The sequence below is a fragment of the Tiliqua scincoides genome, chromosome 5 (genome assembly GCF_035046505.1).
Source record: "Tiliqua scincoides isolate rTilSci1 chromosome 5, rTilSci1.hap2, whole genome shotgun sequence".
Taxonomy (NCBI): Eukaryota; Metazoa; Chordata; class Lepidosauria; order Squamata; family Scincidae; genus Tiliqua; species Tiliqua scincoides.
The window spans coordinates 112,633,105-112,646,810 of NC_089825.1; the positions used below are offsets into that span (position 1 = coordinate 112,633,105).

At 46.7% G+C, this 13,706-nt stretch overlaps 1 protein-coding gene across 2 annotated transcripts; it reads left to right on the plus strand.

The window, feature by feature from the left end:
• Nucleotides 1–765: 765 nt before the first annotated feature.
• Nucleotides 766–8,006, plus strand: LOC136654160 (zinc finger protein 16-like). 2 transcript variants are annotated; one of them, XM_066631059.1, is made up of 5 exons: nucleotides 766–793; nucleotides 1,869–1,993; nucleotides 2,670–2,803; nucleotides 4,544–5,287; nucleotides 6,187–8,006. In XM_066631059.1, exons 4-5 carry the CDS (start codon nucleotides 4,580–4,582, stop codon nucleotides 7,000–7,002), a joined length of 1,524 nt encoding a protein of 507 aa, XP_066487156.1. In that variant the 5' UTR covers nucleotides 766–793; nucleotides 1,869–1,993; nucleotides 2,670–2,803; nucleotides 4,544–4,579; the 3' UTR covers nucleotides 7,003–8,006. The 2 variants fall into 2 exon arrangements, with proteins under 2 accessions (XP_066487156.1, XP_066487155.1); XM_066631058.1 differs by lacking the exon at nucleotides 2,670–2,803.
• The last annotated feature ends 5,700 nt before the right edge of the window (nucleotides 8,007–13,706 follow it).

Here is a 13,706-nt window from a genome sequence, read left to right on the forward strand (position 1 = left end):
TAAAAAGTTTGGGAACCACTGGATTAGATGATACTGGGCATAAACAGGTCTGGCCTCTCTCTCGCACACATACAGCCCTCTCCTTCTCCTCCCAACACCTTGTAAACATAGGTGTAGCGATTGTGAGGACTGTGAGGGTTGTGAGGACTGGAAACACACGCAGACCTGCTCCATGCGTACATCGCAGCTGGGAGTCTCCGGTAAACCAGCCTGGTGGTGACTGTGACGGAAGTCCACCCAGAGAAGCCAGCGAGCAAAGCAAACCAAGAACTGGTACGTTGCCAGACTGAATGCAAAGAAGCAGCTCGAAATGGGCAGAGGATTGCTCAGGTCAAGGAAGTTCCACTGACACAGCGATGCCCCACGTGTGCAACCAGACCACCCCACTGTCACAGACCACCCCACTGTCACAGAGCGTGTCACAGAGCGTGGGGCAGGAGGCGGGCCACAGGGCGATGTCTGCAGGTGGACCACCTCTCTTGGCACATCGCATGCACCTTTCTGGAGCAAGATCCAGCTTGCAAGCTGCAGTGCGAAGGAGAGCACTTTCCTGGGAGCAACTGGGCAGTGTGTGTGTGTGTGTGTGTGTGTGTGTGTTGCAATACGGTGCATGCGCGTTTGAGGTGGGGGGATTAAGAAACAGACCAGTCGGAAGCGCTGCCGGGTCTGCAGAGAGGAAGAGGAGGGTTGCTTGCTGCGAATGGTCCTTGCCAAGCACAGCAAGAGGGGAGGGGAGGGGAGCTGCAGAGCGGCGCTGGGGCGAAAAGGGGCGGAGGAAAAGAGCTGGCACGGGGTGAGTCTCAGCAGTGCCTCCCCTCCTGCAGGCAGCAGAGGGGCTGGGCTGGCTTCTGACACGCAGGGAGGGGCGCTGTGTCTCGGGAGGGGCACCACTCAGCCTCCCTCTCCCTTGGTGGGCACATGACCCATGGAGGGGGAGGGTCAGGAAGAAGAGTCCTCCCCCCACTAAAGTGGGGATCAGATCCATAATTTGCTCTAGGAAGGAAAGGGGGGCTGTGATTGTAGAGGGGGGACATCTTATATATACATATATCTATATATAGAAAGAGAGAGATCATAAATGTAGATCGTATCTATTTATAGCAATGTTTGATCATTCCCATCCTCTTCCTTTTGTGAGCCAAACGTGTTATGAATTATCAGGAAATACAGTGCAAAAATCCCTATAACCCACTGCCCCCTTTCTAGCAATGTACAGTCTGTATTATGTCTTGCCCTGGCCTTTCCCCCCCCCCCCCCCACACTGCTCCTCTCCTAAGGAAAAGCAATGGGGACAAAATCAAAAATACGGTACTTAAAGATTAAGAGAGGGCTTGCCTCCATAGGAGAATTGCCATATACTTTATATGAGCGTTTCTGCCCCGTGAGTGTTCTTTTTCATTTGCCTAAAGAAAATCATCTTTCCACTTAGCTTTTAAGGTGTCCAGGGCCCCCTTGTGCATCACTTTCTTGTCCCCTGCGTTGCTCATTTAAACTTATTTTGTTGCCACTCTTTGGGTTAGGCAGGATTCAATTTTCTGTGTCTTCTGGATGAGTTGTTTGGCTCTCGGAAATGCTCAAAGACAAAGCAGCCACTTATGAGTTTGCCCAAATTACTGGAATTTTTTTCCTAAGATGGAAGGCTCGCTGCCTGGAGTACCCGTTCTGTGCCCTATTTTAATAACTAGGTAAATTTTGTGATTTTGTGGCAAATCTTCCACCAGAAAGATGTCATCAGAAGACAACATAATGTCGCATGTCTTGGCGAGGTCCCTGGACAGACCCTTGCTTTACCAGCAGTCTTTGAGTTTGCCCGTTTCTGCCGACTTTTGAGGAGTCTTGCAAACTCTTGGAATTTTCTTTTGGATTAGGTTCTACTGGAGATCTAGAGAAGCCAAGGAAATGCTTCGCTTCTGCTTCACATTGCTCTGGAAGGATCGTTGTGCCAGATTCCTTCTCACTTGCAGATAGCCCTGAATCTGGCTAGAGAATCTAAGTAAGTACTACATGAAATTGCAGCAGATTCCTTGACGTCGGAGGCTGCCATTATTTGGGACGAGTAGCATCAATTCTGAAGTTTCCCCACCCATTCGCTGTGTAGATAGTATTTTGGAGAAGGGGACAACATTGAGCTTAAATTGAAACCAGGGTTCAGCTCCCAAACCTTTGCAGGATGCCGAGGCTCTGTCTTTAAACATGCAAAAGTAACAGCAAAGAACTGTACCTCTGAGTGAGATGAAAACATCCTTTCCCCAAATCTTTATCAATTGCAGTCAAACTCTGGCATACCTGGGATTTTAGGGGCAGGGTTTCTGGGCAACATTTTTTTCCAAAAAATAATAATCATGGCAGCAAATCAGGGATGCACGCACGCACGCACACACACACCTGTCCCCATTCATTCCCCAGTAGCTGTTAGATACTGTTGGGAATAAGATCTCATATGTTGGGTAGGATTGGTGTATGCATGTACTGTTTTTATGTTCTGATTTTTTCTGTTCTTTGTTTTTATCTTCTCCTTACATCTCTGTTAATAGTTTCTATTTTATTGCATTTGTTTTTTATATATTGCTTTTATTTTGTTTTTAATATAGTTTTACATTGGACTGCATGCCATTCTGAGTTTTGAAAAAGCAAAATACACATCTTTTAAATAAAAAATACTTTTGCAGCATTGCAAGTATCTTGGAAAATCAAATTGTATGGTGAGTCAACAAAGGGCCCACTCCTATCCAACTCTCCAGTGCTGCCAAAGGGGCATTCACGGCATCCTGCAGTGGGGGAAAGCCACAGATGCCTCCTCAAGGTAAGGGCACATTAGTTCCCTTTCCTCTGGGCTGCATTGCCTCTCTTTTGGTGCTGGAAAGTTGGATAGGATTGGCCCTAAAGTGTAACGCTATTGTAAATGAGAGACATTGTGGGGTAGTGGTTAGATCAAAGTTCCCAAAGTTTCAGCTGCCAGTGCCACATCACTCCGCCTTATAGTGGGCCTGAGGGGGTCAATTATAGAAAATAATATATACAGTTTGTAAACAATTCTTAAGGATGTTCACAGTCAGAGAAAAATATTTGCAACTGCAGGGCTTCTCTCTCTCTCTCTCTCTCTCTCTCTCTCTCTCTCTCTCTCTCTCTCTCTCTCTCTCTCTCTCTGTGACAGTGGCCCAGCCTCCAGAGTTGCTTCATTCAGCAGGAAGTATGTGTAGACTATATCTCATGAGGGAGACATAACAGAGTTTGGGGGCTGCACATATTTGTAATGCTTCTGGGCTCAGTGGCCTGTCAAAATGGGTCAGTGAGTGGCCCATAGGCCGTAGCTTGGAGAGCCCTAGTTAAAAGGGTTGGATGCAGAAAATTGGATTCAACTCCCCACTTAGCCCATGGTGTTCCCTGGATGACCTCGAGCCATTCACTTTCTCTCCGCCGAACTTACATCACAGGGCTGTTGTCAGGATGAAATGTGTTTATGTGGGAGAACTTAGGTGGATAGTTAAATGTGATGCCTAAATAAGTAGTAAAATGTCTCTTGCCCATTCATTGGATTGCTTAGAATGTGACAAAAACCTACACAGAAACTGTAACTTGTGCATGAACCATCACATGTGACAAATGTACAAGCATGTATTTTGTGCTGCAGCCTCAGGTGGTGGCCCTGTCATAGTGCGTGTGCTTGAAGTATTTGAATGCAACAAAACAGACACGTGTGCATTTACCACAAGCGATGAATCCCTCATGCTGGGTTGTACCATGCTGGGAAGTGCTTTCACCACATAGGTTAAGAGCCAGGAGCAGCTCATAATGCACCAGTAAAATATTATGTGCTTTCGCTGCTGATTGGTTCCAGCAAGGCTGCCACCTCCAGACTCTCTTTACTTCAGCACATAGGGAGGCAGAAATTCCAAAGCTTGAGGGAACCAGTGTCATGCTTGCTGGGTGGATATGGTAGGCTGGAAAACATTTGTTTTCCTGGGTGGATATGGCTGGGCTTTGAATTTGTGTCTCATGTGAGTCGTGAGTCAGGAAGCCCTGAGTTCAGATCTCATATCAGCTACAAGTTCTCTAGGGTAAAGCCTCTGTTAGCCCGAAGATAACACCTGAAGGCAGCCAGTTCAAGAACACTGGAAGCTTCCTTGAACAGCGAGATCTTGAGAAGCAGCTGACAGGCCGAGCAGAGTTTTTCCACCTGCTCTTCGGTGTGAATGAAGAAGTTGTTTTGGCTGCCCTTCAAGTGAGAGATGAAGGAGCTCCCAGCTTGTGTGGGAGGCAACCAGGGGTCAGAAGTGATACCAGACTGTTGAAAGATTCATCTGGAATGTTGTTTGGTTCTTGAAAGATAGAACTTCTCTGTTATAAAAACCTCCTTGGGGGTTTAGAGAAAGCCTGCCTATGTGAACTGCCTTGAATTAAAGGCAAAGGAGGAATCCAATGACCAGTAAGGCAGTATATAAATGCTGCTGCTGGTGGTGGTGGTGGTGGTTGTTGTTATTGGATGTCCAGAAATACTAAAAAGAAGCATAATGTAGGTCATGCATATCTTCCTTTCTTGCAGAGGGTGCTGCTGTTGATCGTGTTGGCACCCGTCGTGATGGAGAGCCCCTCTTCTCCCACTAGTGAGCTGGATTTCTCCCCAAGCCGTGTGCCTGAGAATGGCTCTGATGGATCAGTCTCTTTGGAGGGCTGGAGTGATGATGAGAAGGATCTGGACTCTAGTGGAGGTTCTCTAGGCCACTCTGGCAAGAGTGCCTTTTCCTGCATCCCTTCCCAGGGCCAGAATGTCATCGCTGCTACCCATGATGCTGAAGAGCAGGATGGAGAAGGGCAGTTGCTTTGGCTCTCTCACTGCAAATCTCAGCAGTGTAGGAACCAGAGAATTGTGGTCCAGGGAGCAAGGAAGCCTGTGGCTGGCACAGGGGCAGCAATACCTTCCCCGGGGAGGCAACTACTTCTGCAGGACATGCACAAGAAGACAGGACCTGTGGACAAAGGATGGGAGGCAGGGGAGAGATTGGACTCTGAAACTGCTCGCTCAGATGATCTCGTGCAACTGATAGATGAGCACGGGGTGTATTCCTCTGCCAAGCTGGTGCCTGCCACAGATGCTGTGCGCCTCCTGTCTTGCCCAAAGCAGCGCTTGGAGTGCAGCGGCGGAGAGGGGGAGATCCGGGAGGTGATCGTGGATGAGAAGCCATTCCAGTGTGCCATCTGTGCCAAGGCCTTCAAGCGGGCCTGGGAGCTCTTCAGCCATGAAGTGGTGCACAATGAGGAGCGCCCGTTCTGCTGCCAGCTGTGCCAGGTGAGGGCATGAAATGGGCAGGAAGGAGACGGATCCTTCCTGAGTCATATGTATTAGAGAGAGGGACTCTAGGCATTTGAATTGCAAACCAAACTTGCACCAGAACTAGTGTTGCACACAGCAGGTGTTAGGAGGGGGCTGAACATCAAGAGATTTTTCTGCAAGTTGGAGGAATGAAATGTATTGGTTCATACTTCCTGTATACTTCCTGTATGAAACCACAGCCTTTTCTAGGAGGCTTCTCTAGGAGGTGAGAAGGCTTGGTTTACTTGCACTTATGTATGTTGAGTGGAGCAGACAGAGCTGGTGCTGACAGTTCCCCCCAAGCCAGCAACAAGCCCTTGGTGCCCTCCTTGCCAGCTCACCAGTCTTACCTTCACTTGGATGGCTTCATTCAAAGAGTTGCTTTCTTTGAATTGCTAGATTGCTTTCTTCAGCCTCCACCCAGGCACACGCATCATGCCTAGTGGCTAATGCAAAAATTGGGTAGGGGGCAGAGGGGAATTCCAAGGGCATAAGGAAAAAATTTTTTATAAAATGTCTCTTTGCATAAAATGTCCCTTGGATCTTTTCTCCCTCTTTTGTGGCTTTTGCATGGTACGTCTCCCCACTTTTTTACCCAGACACTAGTAGCCGTCAGTCCTCCCAGAACTACCTGCAAACAGGTGCCATAATCACTTATGAAGCTGTACAAAAACCTAGAGAACTGGCCATCTCCTCACTAGGCGCTGCTGCAGCTATTTAAATTAGAAAAAGAAGCCCCTACTGATCAGCACAGAGGGGTTGACACTGCAGATTGCATTGTTGTCTGTCCCACAGGTAGCCTCTGTGGTGCTTGCTCAGTGCATGTGTGTATGTCTGTGTGTTGCTTTCTGTCCTGCTTCCCCCCCCTCCTTCAGGCCTCCTTTAAGCGCCACTCTGACTACAAGAGCCATGCCCTTGTGCACACCGAAGAGCGCCCTCATCGCTGTGAGCTGTGCGGGAAACGGTTCAAGCGAGCGTCCAACCTGGCCGAGCATCGCCGCATTCACTCGGGGGAGCGGCTGCACCAGTGTGCAGCCTGTGCCAAGAAATTCAAGACGCCCTACGAGTTGCAGCGGCACGCCCTCACGCATTGCTCGGAGCGCCCCTTCGCCTGCGTGTCTTGCGGGAAGGGTTTTGCGGCAGCAGGGGCCCTCCTTCTGCACCAGCGGCAGCACTGTGATGACAAGCCCCATGTCTGCGGCGTCTGTGGCAAGCGCTTTGCCTATGGACACAGCCTGCGTGTCCACGAACGGGTGCACACAGGCGACCGGCCCTTTTCCTGTGCCCTCTGTGGGAAGGCATTCAAGCAGTCAAATGCCCTGGCCTCCCACAAGCGCGTGCATACTGGCGAGCGTCCCTTCGCCTGCCCGACATGCGGCAAAGCCTTCAAGCAATCCTCGTACCTGGCTATCCATGCTCGTTCCCACACTGGTGAGCGCCCCTATGCTTGTGGGGTCTGTGGTAAGGCCTTTGCGCGGCCCTCACTCCTCCTGCAGCACCAGCGTGTCCACAGCACAGAGCGGCCCCACCGCTGCCAGCACTGTGGCAAGCTTTTCAAAGACTTGGCCTACCTGGCCGTGCATGAGAAGGTGCACACAGGTGAGACTCCTTACAAGTGCCCTGTCTGTCAGAAGGGCTTTGCACACCCATCCAACCTACTGCAGCACCAGCGAATACACAGGGATGGGTAGAAAAAGCAACTGAACTGGTCTGCAGCGTGTTCCCTTTGCTAGCAGAAATATGACGGTGTAATCTGCACATGTGCTCCAACCAGCAGAGCTTCTCCCTGATGAATGGAGAGTGCCCTCTGCATGCCCTTTGCACACCACCAAACTGTGTTCTACCTCTGCTGAGCATGCGTTGTACACAGCTGCACTCCTGCTGTCTCATCCCTCTCTTTAATTCCCGCACTCAACTACGCCCTGTAATAAATGGCAGCCAGTCCATGATTGAGTCAACACACCCTACAGACTACAGGGGTGTATTCCACACACCCTGGTCAGCGTGGAATTCCCCATCTTGAGAATCATTGCTATTTTTTATAGCTACAGAAATAGAATTAGAGGTGAGCTTGGAAGCTATACCTGGTAGTATTTCACCCACTGCAACTGCAATTTGAGCAGGAATATCAGTAGTCACATGTTTGGAGCATCATGGTCTTGTTTTGTTTCTGCTGGCCTTAAAGAAAGGCAAAAAAAGTTTTGTAAACAAAGCCAATGTATACACATTGACTTAATTTGCACACTAGTCAGTCTGCTTTATTTTTTTTTAGTACAGTCTTGATTAACAGTATTATTCTTCAGGTACCCCCTTCTGCACTTTGCCAGTGCTGTTAAATAACTTTGAAAAAAGCAATTCAAGGGTCCTTCTTATGCATGTGGGGGTAAATACCAGTTCCTTTGCAGTATTGAACATTGTTATGCAAACTATAAGGTTCCACAGTGCAATGCACCTGTGCAGTTTATGCAGTGGGCAAGATTTTTCCTGTTGGCTGTGTATAAAACCCACTCCCTGGGATGGTCTACTCCTCCTTCTCCATTGCAGTTTAGGGAGAACATCTGCTGTTCACACATTACCCTCCTTCCCTCTGCTACCATCACTGAATAAAAGAGGGCATTTGGAGTGGGACACTGGAGCAAATCAAGCTTGGAAAAGTGCCATTGATGAATGCTGGAATCACTGAAGGTGAATTAAAAAGGAATGGTCTTTTATTCCATTTTTGTGATTTCTGAGTACATTTTGTTATTTGCGGGTTGCAAGAATTCCCACGCCCCTCTCCATCATTTGTAGGTGGGCCAACATTCTAGAAGGTCAATGCTTTCAAACCCCAGGTCCCTTGGCTGTCCACCCAGCTCAGGATTGAGACTCAACGTTAATGATACTACGTACTAGTAGATACTACGTACTGCGTTAATGATACGTAGTAGTCATTGACCTGGACATTTCTGTAAGCGTCTTTTAGCATGCAAAGCACTTTACATCTTAATTGCACTTACACGAGCCCTGTAAGGTACTCCAATATTATTATTTCTGCCTTGCAGCTACTTGACTGAGGCTGGCAAACGCAGCTTGTCTGAGGCCACCCCGTGACTCCCTGGCTGGAGTGAGTCTCATTCTTAACCATTAGACGGCTCCACATAACAAGATATACAAAACTTCCTGAGGTGCTCCAGTTTATGGGAGTTTTACAAGAGCACCCCCATGCCGAGGCTCTGTATTCTTTGCTCTGGTTAGCTGACTGCGTGCCAGTAAGCTTAATATTACCGTATGTGGACCCAGTTCCCTGGATCATAACGACTGCCTTCCTCGGTTCTGTCGTTGCTTACAAACACAATTTTGTATGGCCGAAGACCTCCTGGCACCTGAGGCAGCATGCCAAATGCTACCCCTTTTTACCTAGTGTTGGGCTAGCCTCTGCTTTTCCCACTTCTTGGACTGGAACATCCTCCTGGATGTTCCATCCTCCTGGAGGATTGCTCCATCCTCCTCTTCCTGAGGATGGAGCAAAAACTAGAAGTATGGAGGACGCCCACTAGTTTGTTCTCCTCCAAACCTTTTCTTCTGCTCTATCTCCTTCTTCCTTTTTTCAATTCAGGGAGTGGGAGGAGGAGGTGGTGAAGTGGAGGTGTAGAAGAATGTGGAGGTGAGCACCCTTATTCAATCTGCTTCCTGATGCAGCTGCTTTCAGTTGGCCACAAGGATTGTCTGGCCCTCCATTTTAGATGTACTTAAATTTACATGATGAAAATATATTAAGAAAATCTGATCTGATTTTTTAAATGCCTTGTCAAAACTATAGCAATTTTTTCCCCAACAAGAGCCATCCTCTTTTTGTGGAAATAAAGGAATGTGGCCTTTGACAACTATGCAGCTATATTGTTGCATCTTAGCAATTCATGTGTGTTGCATAGATAGAGCTTGTCCTCTAGGGGGCATGAGCTCCTGAATGTTTAGAAATAAGCGTATTGATTCAGCCTTCAGAGTAGTTGAGCCTTTGTGAGGCTTGACATACATCTACTGCCTCTCCACCACAGTCCTGATTAATACAGACAAATACAGACTTCACTCCCAGAAAAGTGATGGGGGGGGGGGGAAAGAATTATAATTCTTGTTTAGTAACCAAGACTGCAGTCTTGTACACGCTTACCTTGAAGTCAACTCTGTTCACCACACTAGGGCTTAACTTCTGAATCCATATGCATCTGATTGTGTTAAAAACATTTAAAGGGGCCTCAGTATTAGTTATGTATGCCGAAGGCACAGTACCTGTTATATCCACAGAAAATGATCTGTAGTTTCTCAGTTAAAGAGGGATGCTTCGTATCTAATCCTGCTCTGACCCGTGCATTTTAAAGACTTTGTTTCAGAACTAATGTCTACTTTCATGCACTTTTTATTGATTAATTATTGTTTTAAATTGGTGTGAGGGTTTTTTTGTTTTTTTTTAAAAACAACCATTGTTGTTTGCCTGTTAAAGTCAGCAAACACCATCTTCTTATGGCCAGCCTTTCTCTCTGTGCCTATGTCTTTTCCTTGAGCGCTTGTTGGCAGGCAGCCTACCTGGTGATTCACCCCATTCACCAGGCCACCTGGATATTGACAGGAGACAGGCGAAGGTGGGGCTTTCAGTGATGGTTTCACCCGATTAAAGAAACTTTTTCAACTCATCAAATGAATTTTGGCCAATTAACTAAGTACATATATAAATGGGGACATGAATATATGCTTCTGGAGAGAGAAAAAGAAACCACTTTATTTTTGGAAGAGGTGCACATAACACAGCAGGCACTATCTTGAAAGAGAAAGGATGCAATCCAATCCACATTGTTCTGGGAATAAGCATCATTGAACATAATGGGACTTATTTCTGTGTAGATAATCATAGGATTGATTGTGTTGAAAATGTCATACAGAGGTAACCGTGCTCAAATGAGATGTGGACCCACACTTGGACAAAAATGCAGCCAGTTAAAAAGCACACCAAAATTTATTAGACATATACTGTACAGTGAAGTAGCAATGAAAAAAATGTATGTGGTAGAACAGTATGAAAACAGATGAATGCTCAAATGAGGCAACATTAAAAACAATGGAGGATCACAGAAATTTTAAAAGGGTAACTGCAAATACAAGAATTTTAAATGCATCAAATATCTTCATCCTGCAGTGAGGAAACAGTTCTGCCTTCTAATTAATATGCACTGAGTGGTGTCCAGAATAATACTTCTGTGAATGGAAGTGGCCTCTGAGAGCAGAAGGAGAATTCTGTTCATGGAACCACTACACTGAATGTCACCTGATATCTCTCCCCAGGAAAGCTGTTTCTTTACCCCATTTCAGACCAGATTTCTCTTTATATGTAAAGTCTACTTCCTATCCCAAGAAGACTGAATTTCCAAACATGTGACTTTTTCAGAATTCATGGAATAATTTTTCTGTCTTCAGAGGTGGCCTGTCTGGAAGACGTAACAACATTCTGTGCAGTGTAATCCTAGGCACACTTTTCTGTGCATAATCCCTACTGAATGTAGTGGGACTTACTTATGAGAAAACATGCATGGGCTTGGGCAGTTCTATGTCTCGATGTAGTCACTAATTCCTACACAGCAAAGAGTTTCACAGCTCAGCTGAAAACATCCACTTTCGTAGACTATATATTTTGTTCATTGGACAAAAACCTGCTATCAAAGCTGTGTTTTGCCTGACAACAGTCATCACAGTTTGGGAGTGTACTGGAGTTTGGCTGTAAAATTACTTTGGTTGCAAAAGTCTCTATGGTTTGAGGAGTGGAAGGATGCACATGATCAATATACTAAAGAAATGAGTACATTTCTAACCCTCACTATTGTAAATGTATTGTTATAAGCCCCTTCCTTCTGGGTGGGGGGGGTAGCACTCTAAGCTATATTTTCTTTCAGATGAGAGATCACTGGAGACTTATGGCATCTCTGAAATATTTGCTTTGTTTACCAGTGCAGCGTACATGCGAAGCAAGCCATATGCCCTATTCGGCAAGAGATCTCCCAGAAAGCAGCGCAGGCAGTTCCCCAGTTCCCCCACAAAGCTTGCAAACCCAGTTCCAACAGGAACCTTCATCTTCTTGTGTCTGTTTCCAGCACAGGCTGCCACTGCAAGTGAAATGTCCATTCAGCAAATCTCCACTGACTGTTACCCTGCACATGCCTGATCTTGTCTGATCTTGGAAGCTAAGCAGGGTCAGGCCTGGTTAGTACTTGGATGGGAGACCGCCTGGGAATACCGGGTGCTGTAGGCTTATACCATAGTCTTTCGAGACTGAAGATTGCCAACCAAATCTCCACTGCCATTAATGACACAGTAAGGGTCCTTTGCAGAATCCAAGATTCTGCATTCAGACAGCAAAAGGACAACAATCCACTTGAAAACTTGCAGTGTGTCTGAGTAAACCTTCACTGCTTTGGTGGGAAAGAACTTGGTGCCTTGCATGATCACATAACTGTCCCTCATAATCTCCTTCCTTTTCTCCTTACTAGGACACAGATCCCTGTGTAGGCAGGACGTGGGTGGTCAAACTAGGAGTACCTATTAAAGGTGCTTAACATGGAGTCCCTACCAAGGTAAAATTGATGAGTGAAAAGCAGAACCCATGGCTTGGTAGGTCATGCCAAACCCCCCCCCCCCCCCCCAGAACAAGAATGCTTTGCATTTTCTGTGGTTTTTCTTGAAAAAGTCTAGGCATATCCAGTAAATCTGCAAAATTGCACAGTAAAAACAAAGGGGAAAAATCCCTTCAAACTCAGAAACTGAATGACAAGGGAGGTCGAGGGCAGTAACAGAAGACCCACGTTCTGGCCATAGAGAGAGGGATGTAACAACAGACACAGCAAGCCCTGTCAATAGATGAGAGGCACAACATCTGATTCATATTATTCCCACCCCCACACTTGTTTTGGAAGCCAGGCTGGATGGTGGTGGTGGGGGGGAATGCATGGAGTGTGTGCTGGGCCTTCTGACAATAATTTGTCCTTCTGGTGAGCATTTCAGATTTCCAAGGAAAGAAAGCGGTTTTCCATCATCTTCACTGGAGAGGGTAACAGCATCTACCTGTTGTGCATGACTAAGGCTGCAAAATTGTTCCTCCCGCATTCCCTGGCTCCTGTACATCTCCAAATGGAGCCATTTCTGGGGCCAGGACCATGTATGTGTGGGGAAGGGGTGACTGCGCAGGCATAGGGGTGACACGATGACATGGGGGGTATCATCACATTGCCTTACCCCCCAGGTACTGCCCCTCCACCTACGCTTCTGAACATAGGGTTGCGCTGCATGCTGCTCTGGATTCTCCCCCACCTGGAACAAAGAAGAGATGTCACATCTGATGTGTGGATATACCAGGCAGCTGACTGAGTAGGACCGATAAACCAGCAATTAGATGTCCAGCATCCAGAACCACTGTCCCTTTGGTCCAAGAGTAGAGTTTAGGCTGGACACTCACCAATACCACCCCACCATAATGGGCGAGTATGGTCATGATGCCAGGTTGAAACCTTTGGAAGGTTTCTGTATCTTTAAGAGTTGCACCGAAGGGAGAATTCTGTCAGATGCAGCTTTTCCTGAAATGGTAATGGGAAAAATTGTACCCAACAGACTTCTCTTTGTATAATGAATGTCTTAGAGCCAAGATGATGTGGAAGATGTGGAAGATTTGTGATTGGATCTCCCAACCTTAGGAAAAAAACAACAACACTTTGAATAAGCCACAGGGTTAGAGGGGGAGATTCCTTTGCTGATCAGAGCAACAGCACTGGGGTATGTTTTATCCTTCTCCCCATGTTGTTTTCTAGATCAAAATCCTCCACCCCATCATCAAAACGTATTATTTCTGCAGCAAAGGGATATTAAAAACACCAAACCAAGTGTACAACCTGAATTGTATTGCTTTTTTGGGGGGGGGGGCCTCTGGGGCTAACAGCAGCTTCAGAAGGGGTGGGCAGTTTAGATCTAGAAATCAGCAGAGGGGGAGGGCTGAACACCCTCTGGCACTGCTGTTTCATTCAAAGCCACAGCTTCTCCTCCCACCCCACAGCGGCATTAAATAATTTTTTTAAAAAAAAAATATTGGGCCATCCAGCTATGAATTTTCCATATCACATGATATTTGACCTTTAAAAAACAGCTCTCTGAGTGTAAAATAACTCTATGGGTCTTCAGCATGTCTCAGGCCTTGACTGCATTTCCTCAAGTTGTGCCTCCTGGATTGTGGTTTCACCACCTGACTGCCTGGGTAAAAGCTGAAAAGGAGAAGCCAAGTCCTCTTCATCAGTTATGAGGAGCTAAAGCTGGTAACAGTTTGAGGCCAAGTACCCTCTTGCCTTTCAGCTGGTGTAAAAGAAAATAGTCTTGCTCACTGGAGAAG